General features: G+C 38.8%; 1 protein-coding gene across 1 annotated transcript in view; it reads right to left on the bottom strand.

Moving 5' to 3' along the window:
* LOC103596167 (WD repeat-containing protein 70) overlaps positions 1 to 18,887 on the bottom strand; it is a gene marked incomplete at its 5' end in the record, with an annotated part of 258,626 nt that overhangs the window by 180,833 nt on the left and 58,906 nt on the right. Inside the window, one exon of the mRNA XM_008579746.1 lies at positions 11,003 to 11,079. Coding sequence (XP_008577968.1) covers positions 11,003 to 11,079 — 77 coding nt within the window. The remainder of the gene's footprint in view (positions 1 to 11,002; positions 11,080 to 18,887) is intronic.

Below are 18,887 nucleotides of genomic sequence, written 5' to 3'. Positions count from 1 at the left end.
CGTTTTGTAGTGATGAATATGCTAATAATCCTGATTTGATCATCACATATTGTACACAAATACTGATAGCCAACTCTGTACCCTACAAATATGCATAATCAATTATGTTTCCATTAAAAAAGAAACATTTAGTACCTAAAAAATAAAGTATCTAAGAAAAACTTAGTATCTAATAAATTCTTAACATATTAAGAGGATTTTTAAAAAAGAAAATATCAAAACATATAACATAGATTACAAAGAGTGAGAAGATATCAGTTATATCGTCATCATTACAAAAGCCATCATGAAGCACCTTTCCACTCTACAGTCTAGGTAGGAACTGCTTTTGAAAACTCAACTTAAAATTATGTAAAAGGAGGGCCAACCCTGTGGCTCACTCAGGAGAGTGAGGCGCTGGGAATGCAGCGGCACTCCTGCCGTGGGTTCAGATCCTATATGGGGATGGCCGGTGCGCTCACTGGCTGAGCGCGGTGCGCACGACACGACACCAAGCCAAGGGTTGTGATCCCCTTACCGGTCACAAAGAAAAAAAAAATTATGTAAAAGGAAACATAAAAAAATTATGTGAAATGTTAGCCAAATCTAACAATTTTAGCTGTTAGAGTAATTTCAGTAGAAAATGGATGTCATATCAACTGCAGGATAAGTCCAGATTTTAGGATTTCAAGAAAGCTGATATTCTTAATTATGAAAAGCAGGGAAGTTCACAGATTTATAGCCAAACATCTTATTATTTACCAAGTGTATTTTTTCTGGGTCTGAGTCTTTAAATATGTCATTTTAAAGTTTTATTCTGTATCTTTACATTACAATCAACTGTCATGTATCTGCCAATTATAAATCTCATCAGTATTCCAGGTAGGCTTGTGTCTAAGTTTTAGATGGCAAAAAGAAAACAGAATCATTCCAAACTTTCGTAATCTGCCAACATCTTAACGTAAATGAATCAAAAAAAAATAAAGAATAGTTGCTACTATTCATTTTTCATAATGAAGCATGGAGTAGATAAAAAGTCATGAACCTTTTTCTACTGAAATCTCAAACCACACCACAGAAATTTGAAGCCAGATCTACCATCCATTTAATGTGATCACTAAAAATAAGACAGAATTTTTGGACCTCAGGGCAAAGATAATCTAGGGGAGGAAGCTAATTCTGAATAACTTATGTCATTCCTGTGTTCAACACATATCCTCACTGGGAAGAAACTGGACAAGGATAAGTGATTTGCTAATGTATCTTAGCATCAGAAAGACTAGCTAAAGGGATAATAGGTAGACTGTCTCAAACAACAAGGGACCCTGAATATCCTATTATTTGGCACATTCTCATGCATATGTTTCTACATGTATACAAGTCCTAAGTTCCTCCCATTTGTTCCCTTCTGTTAGAGCTGTAATAACAAAGTGTCACAGACTGGGTGGCTTAAACCACAGAAATTTATTTTCTCACAATTCTGGAGGCTAGAAGGCCAAGATCAAGGCATCAGCAGGTTTGGTTTCTGCAAGGCCTTTCTCTTTGGCTTGCAGATGGCCATGTTCTCGTTGTGTCCTCACATGGCCTTTTCTCTGTGCACGTGCATCCCTGGTGTCTCTTCATCTTCTTATAAGGACACCAGTCATATTGGATTAAGGCCCACCCGCACAGCCTCATAATCATCTCTTTAAAGACCTTAACTCCAAATAAAGTCACATTCTGAGGTACCAGAGTTAGAGTTTCAACATACAAATGTTGGGGAACACATTTAGCCCATAACACCCTCACCTCCCTGAAATGTCATGACAAAAACTCATAAAAATCAAGGTATATAACAAGAATAGCAGTGGAAAAATTAGAAATGGCATAAACATCAAAAAATTCCTCATTAAGTCAAAGATGTAAACATGACAATAAAATGGATGCAGAGCAGTTATAATAAATCTGAACCAACCCTGAGATACAAATTCCTGAGTAAGCAATGAAAAACCCTTCAAACAATGGAAGCACCTCATCTACTCACCAGTATCTACTGGCAGAACTATATGCTGAGTTGGAATTTGCTTAGTACAAATCCTTAGTACTTGCTGTACTAAGTACTCAGACACATTAGTGTCATTTGTCTCACTCTGTACACTACTACAATTCAAATTATAAAATGGCTCCTCATCAGATCATATAAATTCACAAGTAGAACTGACTTCCTTTGTATAAGTAAGCATTTTTATCTTCATTACTATCTGATTTTCATTAATATTTACTTCCAAGTAAAATGTAGTAAGTTTTGCTTTATTATCTATTTTTCATTCTGAAAAACTTGGGAAAACCAAAAAGATTTCCATCTTGCCCTCCTCCTCTTTTCATTTCATTCTTAAATTGGATTGATCTCATGTTCATGTTTCATACTGAATCTCCTGGAATTGAAAAGTTAAGGTATTAGCATTTCCAACTCACACTTACAAGACACACTGTTTGGAAAATATAAGGAAATGGTCAGGGCCACTCAGATGTTCAGAATCTTGCTACGCATTTGATGTAAACAGGCACATGCGCCCAGGTGCTCCTTGGTTATTGTCTAATGTAATTGCACACGTGCACCCTGGTGTCCTGGGTTATAGACTTAAGTATAAAGGATGAGTGGCTCTGCTCTACGCCACTCCCCCAGCCCCTGGAATACCCCCGGCAGGCCACACAGAGGCCCCTACTGCTGCTGGAGGCTGTTGCTGCAAGCTGTTGCTGCCAGTGCCTCCGGGATGCCCTGAGAGGCCACCGCTGCTGCTGCTTCTACTGCTGCTGATGACTGAGCTCATGTGGTCTGCCAATGGCTCTCAGGATCTTTCCCAATTACCTAGTGTGGACCTGCATGTGAGGGGTCTGGTGACCCAGCCTGGCATGTGAGGGGTTTGTAACCCAGACTGTACAATGGATTTGAAGGGTTTGAGCCCTAGCCCTGACAATACAAATGGAAACTTAGTATAACTAAAATAATGAAATATTTTGCCTTTAGTTATGAAATGCCTGGCCATACAATTAGCGTAGCTATTGCCTCAACCTGAAAACTGGTGTAGTCATGTAGCTTTACACACAACTACAATTTAATTCAGTGAACATGAGGCCAGAACAAAACAGTGAATGCCACCTTGGCCTCCACTGGAATAGTTTCTCACAGATGCCATTTCTCACTCCTACTGTATCTAAAATAGTTCACAGTATATGCTGCTCACATGAATGTCTGGCATTGGTCTGGTCAGGGCTCCCATTCTATTCTAGTACTACTTACGGTCACAGCCTGGCAAACATTCACAATGTGCATTAAGCACTAAGTGCATAACGCTGTGAAGATACAGGAGGTGCTGAGGTGAATAACTTATACAGAGGCTATCTACACCGAAATATATTTCAGTTGTCCAAAATGAGGAGAAGGAGGAAGAGATAGAAAGCAGGAATTAGAAGAAGAGGAGGATATTACCATTACAAACGTGATGGAGCCTTCTGAAACGACCTTACAAAGCCTAAATAAGCCTTAATAAAATCTCCAAGAGAGTGACAAGTTTGTAAGATGTTCAGTTGATATTTATCTCTGTCATGCTCACCAACATAGAAGAGAATGAGATAAGGCCATGAAAAGCAGAATGGCCTTTTGAGATATAAAACACACTAAAAAATATAGAGCAGATTTGCCCAAAGGCCCTCACTGAATCACAGTAATATTTCTTAATCTGGGATGAATTTCATAGTATTAGATCTTACAGAATTATGGTTATACCTGGTCAGATGCCAGTTATTCCTAACAATCTACACAATTTACAAGTATGAAGGAAAGTAACCAATAAATCATGGCAGGACAGAGTAGAGACACGCCCCAGAGAGACTGTTCATAAATATTCAGGCTGGACGGGCACTAGTAGTTAATGAACCCACAATAAGCTGAGGACAGCTTAACCACCCTACCAGCCAGCATGCTATACCTGGAACTTTGCAGTTTACAAAAACCAGCACACCCTCACATTAGGAGGGAAAAAAGTGCAGATGAGCACTATACGACCTTCCACCCGTGATGCTAGACTAGAAAGGACAATGTTAAGGGGAAAATGACCCCACTGTGAATGAACAAAAGCTTCGGAAACTCGGGGATGCATGACAGGAAGCTGATGCAACCTCGCATCAGCCTATTAGGCCTTAATTACCCTAGATCCTCCCCCAAGGCCAAATATTCCTCCTCTTAGGATAGAGAAACACCCCAGTCCCCAAAAAACAGCATATAAACCCTCCCCCTAAGAATCCAGGGGCATTCCTCACTCACAGGGATGCTCAAGCACCCTTCTGCACATACTTTTCCTTTACAATAAAGTCCTACTCTTTAAATGTTCCATCTGTCTGTCCCTCTTCCTTTTTCTTTTTTTTTTTTTTTTGTCTTTTTCCGTGTCCGGCAACGGATCGCAACCCTCAGTGTCGCCCCCATACCGGACCGGGACCGGCAACGGGATCGCAACCCTCGGTGCTGCTCCCGCGCCTCACTCAGCCAGTGAGCGGGAACCGGTCTGTATGTGGGATCCGAACCCTCGGCGGGAGCGCCGCCGCACTTCCCAAGCGGCGCACTGTAGCAGTGCGCCACCGGGCTGGCCCCCCTCTTCCTTTTTCTTTCGCTGAGTAGGTGCTCCCCACAATGTGTATGCTACTCGGTCCTGTAAAAGATCTTTCTCCACAGCTTGCCCAAGAACCTGGAACTGTCATTCAACAACAGTTACTCTTTCCCTCCCCGGAACCTGCTGTAGGGAAAATACAGGAAAATGGTCAGGGCCCCTCAGATGTTCAGAATCTTGCCGAGCATTTGCTGTAAATAGCCACATGCGCCCAGGGGTTCCTTGGTTACTATCTAATGTAATTGTTTATGGGCACCCAGGTGTCCTGGGTTATGGACCTACGTATAAAGGACTAACAGCTCTGATAGATGGCACTTCTCGGGACGCCCCAAGAGGTCACTGCCACTGCTGCCTCTGCTGCTACTGTTGCAGGGAGCTGCTGCTGAGGACTGACCGCCTGTCATTTGCCAGTGGCTACTGGGATCTTTCCCAATTACCTAGTGTGGAACTGCATGTGAAGGGTTTCTGACCCAGTCTGTACAATGGGCTTGTGGAGTCTGTGAGCCCTAGCTCTAGCAATACACCTACTTAGAATATTTTATAGTGTCAGTCACATAAAAAATATTCATTTAACAATCACACTGAAGTATAATCAAAGTACTACCAATCTTACTTTGTTTATCCTGTTAAAATTAAAATCTTTTTACCCTAATATCTTAAGGTAAAAAAACAAAAACATCAATCTTGGACCTTAAAATAAGGTCCTAATTGCCTTATTTTAAACAATGGATGCTTTTGATCTCCAAGGATAATAAATACACTATCCCTAAACTATTAGAGTAGATAGCCAGCAATTATTTTTAACTATTGGTAACAACATCACATTCTTTCACTGAAAAAAACTTTCAAGTACATTTTATTCAAACTATTCTATGTTGGGTTATATCTACAGGCCCCTAGATCCCATTCCTGTGCTCCTTTGTCTCTTCTTCCCACTTCTTATGTTCATGTGTCCAGGTCCATTCACTTTTCCTTCATGGGAAAACTCAACCCTGATGCAATATGAGTACACTTAAACTTACAACACAAATACTTTCCTGAAAATTTTTGTTATACAAAACATTTTCTTCTCAATTGCTTCTGCTTCTAAAATTTCTCATAAATTTATTAAATGTACATTCTCAGAAAAAACTCTGAGAAACTGTATTCAAACATAAAGCAAACCTTGGAAAATAATTTCTGTATTCCCTGGATTTGGATTTTAATTCAAATTGTTAGATGATCTCAGAGGTTCCATTAGATTTTATAACCATAGCCATAAACAAAAACCTATCTTCTAGAGAAACAGGGAACTTGGACTTGGGTGTCAATTAACAGAGAATGAGGGAAAGGTGCCTTTTTTAATGGAGCCAGCATAATCTTGGTTCCAAAATCAAACAGAAATAATACAAGAAAAAAAATCGTCTTTCACTTGTCAATATAAAATTGAAATTCTAAGTAAAATACAAGTTTCCTAATTAGAGCAGATATTTTTAAAAATCAAGTCCAGTTTACTGCAGGAATGAAAGAATGGCTTAATATCAGAATATGTATTAATGTACTTCTCTACATTAATGGATCAAAGAAAAAAGAAAGCATTTGATAAAGTTCAACAGCTATAATAAAATTAGAAATAGAATAAAATTTCCTTATTTTAACAAAGTTATATACCAAATTCATCATCCTTAAATAAAAAATTTTTTAAGTATAAGGTATATGTGAGGATTAGAAGGGAAGTGACAAAACTGCTTTTATTTGGTAGCTATTTTCCCTGTTATCTGCTTTCTTTAGAAAGAAGGGATATCCATATAGCTTACCTAAAGGAAACATCACATTGCTAAGAAACTATGGGAATAGGAATACAATGAAACCCAGTCCTATCTACGCTGAAGAGAACTTGAAAATAAATGAGATTGACCTATGATTTAACCCAGCACACTGTTTTTTTTTTTTTTTTCCTTGTTTAGTTTTTGCTTAGAAATGTGAGGGAGACCCACACAAACTCCCAAATTGGTAAGAGCAACTGAGGAAACATTCCTAGGCCTGTATATCATATACCCCCGGCTGTATCAGATTACTCCTGCAGCATAGCCAGAATGGCTCCTTGCCTCAAAAAACAATTAGGGTTGCCTGGAAACTGTAAAGAACACCCCCCCACACACTTTTTTTTAAAGAAAATGTAATTTTATTAATATTACTTTTTTACATTCTAGGATGTTGTTGCAAAGCAGTTGGGAGGGAGGGGGAGAGGTGAAAGGGGAAGGAAATGTGATGGAAGGAGGAGGGGTGGGATTAAGGCCTGTGTCACCACCCTCATTCCCACAGGGGAGACTGGGGGGGCTTCCAGCGGTGGCTTGGTCATTGCCAGGCTGAAGACCCACACCTAATGGACCTTTCATGACCCTCATCACAGTAAAACAATGTGGTAGCATCATCTCTGGGTGCCCTACAGGAGAACTTCAAAGCAAAGGAAATTCATCCTTCCATTGGAGAGAACACTACAAACTGTTCTTTATAAGGTGAGTTCTTGTATTCGTTCCTTATATGAAGGGATTTGTGTCCTGTGCCTGCATTTGTAAGTCAATCACCATCACCTATGTGAGAACTACTCACAAGTGTGTACATCCACTCACACTGGGTTCACATCCTGGCTCAGCCACCTAGAATCATGTGTCCTTGGGAAAGACACAATCAGTTTCTTCATTTGGAATACGTAATAACATTACTAACTATCCCCCTGCCATGAGGAAACATAAGATAAAGTACTTAGCACATGTAAAGTGTATTGCACAGTACTGGCTCATAGTAAGTACTTAATAAATGTTGACTATTATTAGCTATGATCCCAAAGTTATCTTATTGGAAAATGTTAACATCCCATAAAGAGACCATTCCTATTGACTTTTCAATAACATTATGGCACAGATTTAGTACTTATCAATGGCTTGCCTTGTCATTACATTAAAATCCTCACTCTTTATATCTTAGCCTTCAACACCTTAAATGATTGGTCCCTGACTTTCTCTCCAAACTCATTTCCTGTTATTCTCATCTTTCCTATCAATCTAAAAAATGTCAACTACTGGTTTGTCTTTCCCTCAAATATGCCATAATGCCATATTGCAGTCCCATCTCAAATATGCTACCACTTTGGCCTGGAAAGCTCTTTCCCCTGAGGCTACCTCCTTTTTATGATTTAAGTTTCACCCAAAAGGTCACTTCCTCAGAGGTTTTCTCTTACTGCTCTACATGCAACCTTCTATTCTCTGCCTAACCTTTTGCTTTATTTAAGCTTTATTTTAACTTTATCCTTAACTCATTACTACATAAAACTGTATTATTTATTTTATTGATATTTAAGGTAAAGACTGTAAAGTCTGTCTCCCAGCACTCACCTCTACTGGAATGTTAGCCCCATGAAGGCAGAGACTTAGATCACAGAGTGTAACTGGCACATAGTGAGCGTTCTATATTTGCTTAGTGAACCAGATATTTGGGGTGATCTTCCACAGCTTAGTTCATAACTAATTACTACCCTCAGAGTCAAAGGCCAAGAAAAAGTCAGTCAAGCTGCAAACCATCTGAATTTATTACTGGTAGATTTCTCTAAAAAATGGTAAAGACTATATATAATGGAGTCTACGGTTAAAGCTCACTGATCCTCACATAGAACTATGGCCAAAGAAAGCCTGACTTGTACAGTGTGGAAAGAAAACTGGCATTCATTTTCAAAGGTACGATATACTACTAAGTCAATAATTTGGGTAGGGAACTGAAGAATTGGCTTTTTAAGAAACAAAATAAACTACATTCTGTACCCAGGAAAATGATGTCATGCTCATAGAACTTTATTCAAACAGTTGTTTAGAAGATTAACAAAGTTAAGTAGGTTTCTTTTATACCCTATTCAAAACCTTTTAAATGTTTCTTGTGGATCACTGGCCTGGGAATATAACAAAGTTTCTCAAACTTATTTGATCACAGAATGCCTTTTTCAAACTTCCAATTTACATATCCTGGAAATCAGTTTGGGAAAAGCTGCTGAAGAGTTCATATAAGTTATTGTGTTAGCAACTATGAGAGCTCACCATTCAGACTAATCCATAAATAGTTTTAAGAACAATAGTCTTTTCCCTAACTGCTAAATTCAGCTTAGATTTTTAACCAGAATAGCCTGAATCCTCTGTGTTTTAATAGTGTATTTGTTTTTTTTCCCAGTATTAATACCATTTTAAAATTCATTTTCTTACCTTACTACACTGTATAAAGTCTCTAAATCTATGCTGCGTAAAGTCTCTAAATAGTTACGGGCCTCTCTGTCTTGTTTCCTATTTAAATGCAAGTAGTTTCAGTACTCCAATATTTAATACAATATTTAACTATTATAATTTTGATCAGGTTTAGGTCATTTCTTCCTATTCATATTTAACTTACAACTTTTACTGCAAAAGTGCTAAATTCTATCAAATGTCCATTTTATCATATATTAAAATCATATTATTATTTCCTCCTTTCACTTGTTAAATAATGAAGTATACTGAAATCTCCTGATGGTAAAATGTCCTTGCATTGCTAGAATAAACCTTATTTGGTCATGGCATACTATTTATTTAGATGGATAAATGTGAATTCCTAATGCTGAATGAAGAAATGTAACTTTAAACATACATAGTTTAAGTATTTAGGAAGATAAGTATGCTGTAATAAGAGAAAATAAGAAAAGAAATTAGCACTACATAATTCTATTTAGAGAAATTTTAATCAAATGTATATATCCTGTTTTAGTCACATTCTTATTTGTATAGATTGACAAATTTCAGTTCCTTTTACATGAAATTATTTTTTAAATTCCTCTATGAAAGTGAAATTATCTCTTTTGTCCCTTATTCTAAAGATAATCCCAGAAAACATAAATATCCAAGGATGTGAACTGCAATTCTGAATGTTAATGAGGCAAATAATAAGTATCAGAAAGTTAAAAGATGAAAGACAAAATAACCTAAAAGCCAAATAATGTTTTAGATAAAAAAATTTTATCTAAAAAATGTATCTATTTTTTTATTTTAGATTTTTAAAAAGTACTTTTTAAAATCTAAAATACTGGTCTACCTAAATAATGCTATCTATATTTCTTATTTGGTAACTTTTTTATTGTAATTTTCTCTGTAGTGTTACAAATAGTGCATTCTTGTGAACTACTCATATTACTAAAATGTGTAATGATGAATATGCTAATTATCCTGATTTGATCATCACATATTGTACATGAGTACTGATAGTCAACTCTCTACTCCACAAATATGTATAATCAATTATGTTTCAATTTTTTAATAAATACTAAAATAGGGCCAGCCTATGGCTCACTTGGGAGAGTGTGGTGCTGATAACACCAAGGCCATGGGTTCGGATCCCCATATAGGAATGGCCAGTTCGCTCACTTGGGAGAACGTGATGCTGACAACACCAAGTCAAAGGTTAAGATCCCCTTACCGGTCATCTTTTAAAAAAATTAAAATAAAAATACTAAAATGAATCATACAATATAACAATACAGGGAAAAGCTGTTCTAATATTCCCTATAATATTTCTGAATCCTAGACCAGCAGATATAAATGAAAAGAATCTCAATAACCATTTAATCAATATTTTCAGTTATTACTTTCAAAGAACAATCATTTAACCAATAAGCTTATGTTAGTTATTAGACACAGATGGAAATCAGTCTTTACTATAAAAAGTAACAAATTATTAGTCACAACTTCAAAGCCATTTGGGTACACTTAACAGCATCAATCTGATCCACTGTGTTCCTGGATAAATTCTACTGGAATTTATACCAACTCTCATTTTCACAATGTGCATATTTATTTAATCAAAACTTACACTATGATCTAAAACCAAAGTGAAGTTAAGAAAAAGAATATATAAACATCAGGACTCCTTTTTTTTTTAAAAGATGACCAGTAGGGGGATCTTAACCCTTGACTTGGTGTTGTCCGCACCAAGCTCACCCAGTGAGCCAACCGGCCATCCCTATATGGGATCCGAACCCGTGGCCTTGGTGTTATCAGCACCACACTCTCCCAAGTGAGCCACAGGCCAGCCCCTAAACATCAGGACTCCTTTTTTTTTTAAAAGATGACCAGTAGGGGGATCTTAACCCTTGACTTGGTGTTGTCCGCACCAAGCTCACCCAGTGAGCCAACCGGCCATCCCTATATGGGATCCGAACCCGTGGCCTTGGTGTTATCAGCACCACACTCTCCCAAGTGAGCCACAGGCCAGCCCCTAAACATCAGGACTCCTAATACTCTATTTCTTACTGCCAAGATTACAATATAAATGTTAAAGAAAATACTGAAAGATATGAATATATTAGATGAATTATCAACAATACTCACGCATCATTTGAGCAAGTCATAAATTCTCCCTTTATTTTGGGATGCCATGAGCCAGTATGAAGCATTGCTGTGTGACCCTTAAAAAAAATAACAACAAAGGGAAAAAAAATATTTTAAAAAGATTAAAAAACCAAAAAAAGACTAGAAACTGACATATCATGTTTAAAAGTAAAACTTTTTAGTGCTCCCAAAAGCACACTATGTTTGTTTTAATTTACTTCTGTACCACTCCCCACCCACACCAGGAATTAGCACAGTGCCTGCATGTAACAGGTGCTTAATAAGGTGGAAAATAGGGGGAAATGACATCTCTTTATGAAAAAAAGAAAATATTAAACCATAATAAGAAAGATAGATACGCCCTTCTTTTAAAGATCATGACTCTTTTCTTCAATGGAAAATAATTAAGAAGAACAGATAGCATTTACAAATCAGCAAGCCAAAGGCATGAGATTGGGAGAAAAAAAATCCATATTTTCTAAAAACATGTCAACAATATTGACTCCATAATACATCTGTAAGAATAAATACGTGAGAAAAGGAAAAACATATTTAAAATGATTCAGGGAATATGAACCTGGTTGGAAGAATCAAGATAGCAGAATAGACAGTCCCCAGCATCACTCTCTCCCACAATCAACCAAGGTACAACTATTAAAAAGCAAAGACTATCAAACTGGGGCCACTAGAGCTCAGGAGAAGAGGAGGAGAGACTTACAGAGTTCATGAAGGCAGGAGAAGTCAAAATGAGAGAAAGAAAGAATGCTCTGACTGTTTCAAGCCCCAGCCATATCAAGGCTGGCCCTGGTGAGCACACAGAGCAAGAGCTGGCAACAACCGCAGCTGTGCCCTTTGTGTGAAGTTGCTTGGAGACTGCAGGGGAGAGGAGGGGCTTGGCGGACCCCAGGCCAGCAAGACCACTGACATGGTTCCCATGGACCCATATACGAGCGAAGGGCCACAGAAAACTGAAAAAAGGAGCCACTCAAAGGTTGGTGAGTCATCGCAAGGGACTGGTGCATGGCCCACCCCATGGGAAATACTTGGAGTACGGGGGCTGGGGAGACAGGCCCACCAAGAGAACACTGGGGCACAATATGGACAGCTGATCTGCCCACCAATCAGCACAGGACCACTCAAGAGGAACTGATCAGGAATACAGAACTACGGGGGGTACAGTTTGCTGAAAAGACTCAGGCCCAGAGCAGAGTTTCCACACAACCCAGGTGTATTAAACCTCACAAGACCCAGAAATACTTAAAATGTCGATTAAAACCTGAACTGCACAAAAATCCTTCCCCAGGGAATCATCAGCAAAACAGCAATTTAATTCAACCACAGGGCTCAAGGGCTATTCCCCACAGGAAGCTTCCCCATTTTAGAAGTAAGAAAAGGACAACAAATTAGTTCCAGTGCAGAATTTAAGTAATGGGAGTAGCTAACAATCCAACACAGAACTGAAAAAAAAAACAAAAACCAACAGATCACAAAGTTCTGATATTAAACAGTAAAGGTCTAACACCACCAAAGAACACCTATAAAACCTAGAAGAGCTGGAAGCCCCCCAGGTTCCCAAGCCAGGGTGAGAGGGCCTGAGGGCCTCAGCCACAGCCCCCAGACATCCGCATCCAGCCCTGTGATGACCAAGCCTCCACAGAAGACCCCCTGGCTCCTGACCTGGGGTGGGGGTGGGGCCGAAAGCCTCAGCCATGCTCCCCCTGACATGCGCAACTAGACCAACTAAGGAGCCAGCAATGAGCCAGCCCCTGCCCCCCCACACCAACCTCTATTCCTCTCTCCCCTCCCCTTCCCCTTCTTTAGCAACATCTTAGAATGTGGAATAATAATAATAAATAAATAAATTTTTAAAAAATAAATTGAAAATAAAATGATTCAGGAAAATTAGGTCTACTAAATACAGAGAATACAAAAACACTATAATTAAAACAATGTGATATTGGTATAAAAACTGATAAACACCAAATCAACCACAGAGTACATACCAAACATAAACATACATGGTCTCAATCTCTCTCTCTCTCTCTCTCTCTCTCTCTCTCTCTAGTTCCCCTTTAGGTAGCAAAGTCAGATAGAGTGGTCTCACACAATAAGACAGATTCAGGTGGGGCAGAAAAGAGCCTAACACTTTTTAGAATAATAATGGAAGTATCTTTTCCTGACAGGGTCCAAAATAAAGCTATGCTAAAAGAAACAAAATGTACATATTTAAATAACTTAGAAGAAAAACAATGGTAACTCTCTGAAAACAATGAATTGGAACCAGAACCCAAACAAGGTCCTGGAGATCATCTCCAGTCCAAGTTGCCCACAATGCCTCAAATAGTATCTGGTCAAGTCCTGACATTCTGTTCATTTTTACAGGATACAAATGGGGACCACAGACGTGGAGACTCTCAGACTGCAGTAGGGAGGCATGGATTAAAGCAATGCCCAGAGTGACTAGATAGGAAGTTTGAGATCCAATTTTCTACACTTGAACTCAAGACTTGTACATCGAACTATTAACTTGACATTTCTATTTGCATATCATAAGCATTTCACACATAATAGGTCCAAAAGGGAAATCATTCTTCCTGCCACTTCATTTTTAATCTATTTCTCTCCTAGTTGTTCAACCTACAAACTTGAAAGTTATCTTTATTTTTTATTTTTATTTATTTATTTATTTTTCTTTTGACTGGTAAGGGGATCGCAACCCTCTGCACGGTGCGGTCCGCACCACACTCAGCCAGTAAGCACACCAGCCATCCTTATATAGGATCTGAACCCGCGGCCTCAGCACTACCAGTGCCGCACTCTCCCAAGTGAGCCACAGGGCCAGCCCTATTTTTTATTTTTTAAAAGATGACCGGTAGGGGGATCTTAACCCTTGACTTGGTGTTGTCAGCACCACGCTCTCCCAAGTGAGCCAACCAGCCACCCCTACATAGGGATCCAAACCCGTGGCCTTGATGTTATCAGCACCACGCTCTCCCAAGTGAGCCATGGGATGGCCCTGAAAGTTGTATTTAAATACTCCTATAACCATAACCCCAAAACCTCTCTATCCACCCTGATTCAGTCTACCAACTAGTTTTGTCAATTTTATCCAAAATGCATCTCAAATCTATCCACTTCTCTCTTTTTCAACACTATCAACTCCTGTATGAGCCCACATCATATCATGCTTCTACATCAGTTATTATGTACTGTAACAGGTTTGTTACTAGTCTCTCTTCTTTCACTCTTACCTGTGTTCTACATAGCAATCAGAGTAATCCTTTAAAAATATAATTCTAAATATACCACTTCTTTGTCTATAAGCCTATACTGGTTTTCCAACCTCTTTACACAGTCAGCAACAAATTTTAATTTCTGGTTCCTGCTTTCCTTGAAACTTCACTTATTTTCTGTTCCCTCCTGCCCAACATGTTTCAGCCACTGCTCTCCTTTCAGTTCCTCCAGTACAACCCATATCAGGGCCTTCTCACACGCTTTTCTGCTGGAAAGCTCTTTTTTCCACTTTCTCGTGACTGGCTTTTTACTCATTCTTCCAATCTCAGTTTACATGTCCCTGGCTCAAATAAGTATTCCCTGGCCCTCTATCTACATGGCCCAACCCACTGTTCTTTACCACAGTACCTGTGCATTCCCTTAATAACAGTTATCATAATTTGTAATTCTTTAATTATTTCTTATTTGATTTTTGAAACAGTGATAACGTTTTACATATTTACAATAAACAAATAAGTTTGGGGAAACCTAAAATTGACTATAAACTGAATCAAATGATGTATTTCAGATGGGCAACACATACAATGAAAGGATAAACAGAAGGCAATAACTCAAGTTAACTATATACCCTATACTGGGTTGAATGGTGGCACCCAAAAAGATATGTCCACATCCTAACCCTAGAATCTGTGAATGTAACCTTTTTTGGAAAAAGAGTATTTGCAAATATCATTATGAATCTCTACATAAGTTACCTGGGCAGGCCCTAAATCCAATGGCAAATGTCCTTATAAGAGACAGAAGAGAAGACACAGAAAAAGAAAAGACTATGTAAAGATGGAGGCAGACCTTGGAGTTATGGAGCCACAAGCCAAAGAACACCTGGAGTCACCAGAAGCTGAAAAAGCAAAGGAAGAATTCTATTCCTAGAGCCTGAAAGTGGTTGCAGCGGAGGGAGTGTGATCCTGGCAACACCTTGATTTTGGACTTCTGGCCTCCAGAATTGTGCAAGAATAAATTTCTGTTGTTTTACGCTGCCAAGTTTGTGGTAATTAACTACAGTAGCCCTGGGAACCTAATATATACTCAGTCTAAGACCAAAAGGACTGTAAATGAATATTGAATTACGGTTAATACATTTGTTTCTTTTTTGCAGTGGTATGCATTAACAATTCTGAAACTGCTTTCAATATGATGAAGAATTAAGCCAATGAAGAATATGTTGAGGATAATGGGAGTCAGGTTTCTCACTGTTGGAGAACAGAGTTACAAAAGCAGAAAGGGGGAAGACTAGAATGAACTATGAGGTGTCTGAGTGAAATTAGGGGTATCAACATGAACTCATGATTTTTAATAGGTAGACATAAATACTGGTGTGTATGTATGTGTGTGCATATTATTCACTTTCTCTATACGCTGAGAAGGTCTAGAAACAATACACTCCAGCAAAACTAGCACAGAGATCCCAGTTTCTAACTATCATTCTTCACTAAAAGGAACCAGGGCTTCTTGGAGACATTATTGATTATAGGACTGGGGTAGGAAAAGAATAAGATAAACATGAAACATTCTTTTGCACCAAAAAATAAGAAAGCACTGCAAAAATGATGGGGACATGTTAAAAGGATAAAGCATTGGTTGAAGGGGCTTCCACTAGCTAAACATGGAAAAATTAAGGCATCAAAATAAATAACTTTAGTAATGAATTATAAGCCATTTACTAAAATAAGAACTCTTGAGTGCACGCTAATATAATAAACAAATAAATAAAAGAAAGCTCTTCCTTATAGTAGAATGCTATTGATAAATATAAAATGAACAATGGAGTTAGAAAAATCACTATTTTCCAATCATCACAGTAATAACTGACTCAGGCAAGAATCAATGGGTGCTAAAATCAGTGGAGGAAAGTTTGAAAATAAAGAGGATACATGGTCTCAAACTCTTCTGAAATTACTTAATAGTTACGAAAAGAAAACAGTAACTTAGTGGAGAATAAAAAATAGTGGAAAGACCTGGTAGACACCACCTCAAAAAGGTTACCCAGGTTAACATTATCAATAACGGGACCAACTGGAAACATGTACTTCCTGATATGATGACATAAGATACAATATCATTTCTGTAGTAGTCCTCCTAAAAATGCATAATATGACTCAAATTATGAGGAAAAACAGGTAAAACCAAATTCTACATCTTATAAAATAACTGATCAATAGAGTTCAAAAATGTCAAGGAAAAAAAAAGACCAGAAAGGCAGAGGAGCCATTCCCAATTAAAGGAGACAAAAGACACGATGACTATATACAATGTGTGGTCTTGATCAGAGCCTGAAACTGGTGGGAAATAGTTATAAAGATTGTTGAGACAACTGGTGAAACTTGAATGTGGAGTATGGATTAGACAGTAGTATTTTTTTTTTTTTTTTTGTGACCGGTAAAGGGATCGCAACCCTTGGTTTGGTGTCACCCGCACCGCGCTCAGCCAGTGAGCGCACCGGCCATCCCTATATAGGATCTGAACCCACGGCAGGAGCGCCGCTGCGCTCCCAAGTGCTGCACTCTCCTGAGTGCGCCACGGGGCCGGCCCTAGACAGTAGTATTTTATCAATGTTATTAATTCATGGTTACGGAAGAAAATGTAATGTTATTATGAAAACCACACTGAAGAATTTAAGAGTAAAGGAGCATGATGTTGGCAACTTTCAAAAGTTTGGGAAAATTAAACACACATATATGTAATGTATATGCATGTTCATACACCTGTGTGTGTGTGTGCATGCACGTGTGTGCATGGATGGGGGAAGGAGGGTTGGTTAGTTTGTGTCAGTTGAGGGAGGAAGAGAGGAGAGAAGAGGAAAGAGGAAAGAAAAGGTAAGGAGAAGATAATGTAGCAAAATATTAGCCATTGGTAAATCTGACAAAATGGTATAAAGCAGCTCTGGTATAAAATGATATCTGGTTAAAAAAATTTTGTCTAAAAATTTTTTTTTCAACTTTTCTGTAGGCTTAAAATTATACCAAAATAAATACTTATTTTAAAAAGTATTCTGGCTGTCTCTGAAGGAAAGCCTGTCGCAAAGAAAAAAGTGGAATATGTAGGGCCAGCTGGGAAAATATTAATGTGGATCATGTAAAAATTGACAATGGCTTTGACAAGGGAGCAGTAGTAAAGTGTTGAAAAATGAGTAGATCTGCGATTTATTTTAAAGGCAGAGACAACAGGATTCCCTAAGAAACTTGATCTGGGCTGTAATCACAGATGATGCCAAGGTTTTTGAACTGAGCAACTGTGAACAGGGTGGCTATACAAATTTATGTCATTTTTTCTGGCCACAGAAAACATGAACCTCCTTCTTTACTCATATTTAGGGAATTCCCCAACAAATGAGTCTTGGCAGAAAGCAAAGATTCGACAAGCAAAAAAGTCAGATGCTAACTTTGCCAGCCTCCTGTACAGATATGACAGAGGAATGAAATGTACCTCTAGCCATCACATACACTTGAGCTCTGACTCTTGGACTATGGAGCGCTCTCTCTCCTTAGACCCAACAGTATTGCAACTCCTGCAAGACAAAGTTCCCTGCTTGAAAGTGACAGAGGTGCTAACTGTGGCATCCAATGTCTGGCAGTGACCATTACAATTTCATCAGCAAACCAGGTCTGCAGCACTGTTTGAGGCATTGATCTTGCATATTCACCTCAAGTGTAACTCACCGGTCCATTTAGCATTCTCACTACACATAAATAGAGTCTACATGCAGCTCTGAATGGATACCAAAACCCTAGCTTATACTTTTGATCACAGAACTGGAATGAATTAAAATATATGTTACAGGAGGTTCCACTTCCACTCAAGATGGAGCACACTCACTACTCTATTTCTTCATCTGATTCAAAAAAAAAAAAAAAAAACTAACAGAATATAGAAAGCAATTACCAGAAGCCTCTGAACAGTGGTTGATAGAAGGCAGAAAAGGTATGGAACACAGGTGTTAAGGGGCTATGAGGTAGATGAGTTTCCTGGGGATGCTTTTTGCCTTCTGCAAATCCCAACTTAGGCTTTGGAACAGCCCACAACTGACAACAGAGAGCCAGATTAGATAGGAGGGATTCCAAGAAAAGGCCACTCTCTCTAGTGGAAGACCAATGGTGGGAACATGGGTAGGGAGTATGAAGGACTTGTGGGACAAAGCCCTTATGACCTGACCTACCCTATGCCAAGCAAGCACAAGCAACAAAGCCACCATCTCCCCTCAGTGCTAGCACCAGAAATGGCAGTAGCCCTTATGAGTCAAAGAACTCACACAACTTACTTACTGTACCAGGAGAGCACTGGCTGTGAAGTGGCATCTCTCACCCTTCCAAACAGCAACAGTAGCCCTGTTGACTTTCCCTACCCTACAAGAGACGAGTGCCAGCAACAACACAACAGCTGCCTTCCTCAGTGACAGAAGCAACCCTGCAGGGATGATATGTATTGGCTGTCCTCACCCTACACCAAGAGAGTGCCAACAACAAAGAACCATGGTGCCTCTTCCTGTTCCCCAATAGCAGCAATGACAGTGACTCCTTTAGGGTAGAGCACTTTTGGTGCTCCATGCCCTCTACTGGGCCAACGTTAGCAACAAGGCAGATCGCTTGCTCCTTCC

Source organism: Galeopterus variegatus, unplaced genomic scaffold, assembly GCF_000696425.1.
Source record: "Galeopterus variegatus unplaced genomic scaffold, G_variegatus-3.0.2 Scaffold81, whole genome shotgun sequence".
NCBI classification, from domain to species: Eukaryota; Metazoa; Chordata; class Mammalia; order Dermoptera; family Cynocephalidae; genus Galeopterus; species Galeopterus variegatus.
This window is presented reverse-complemented; position numbering and strand designations above follow the sequence as displayed.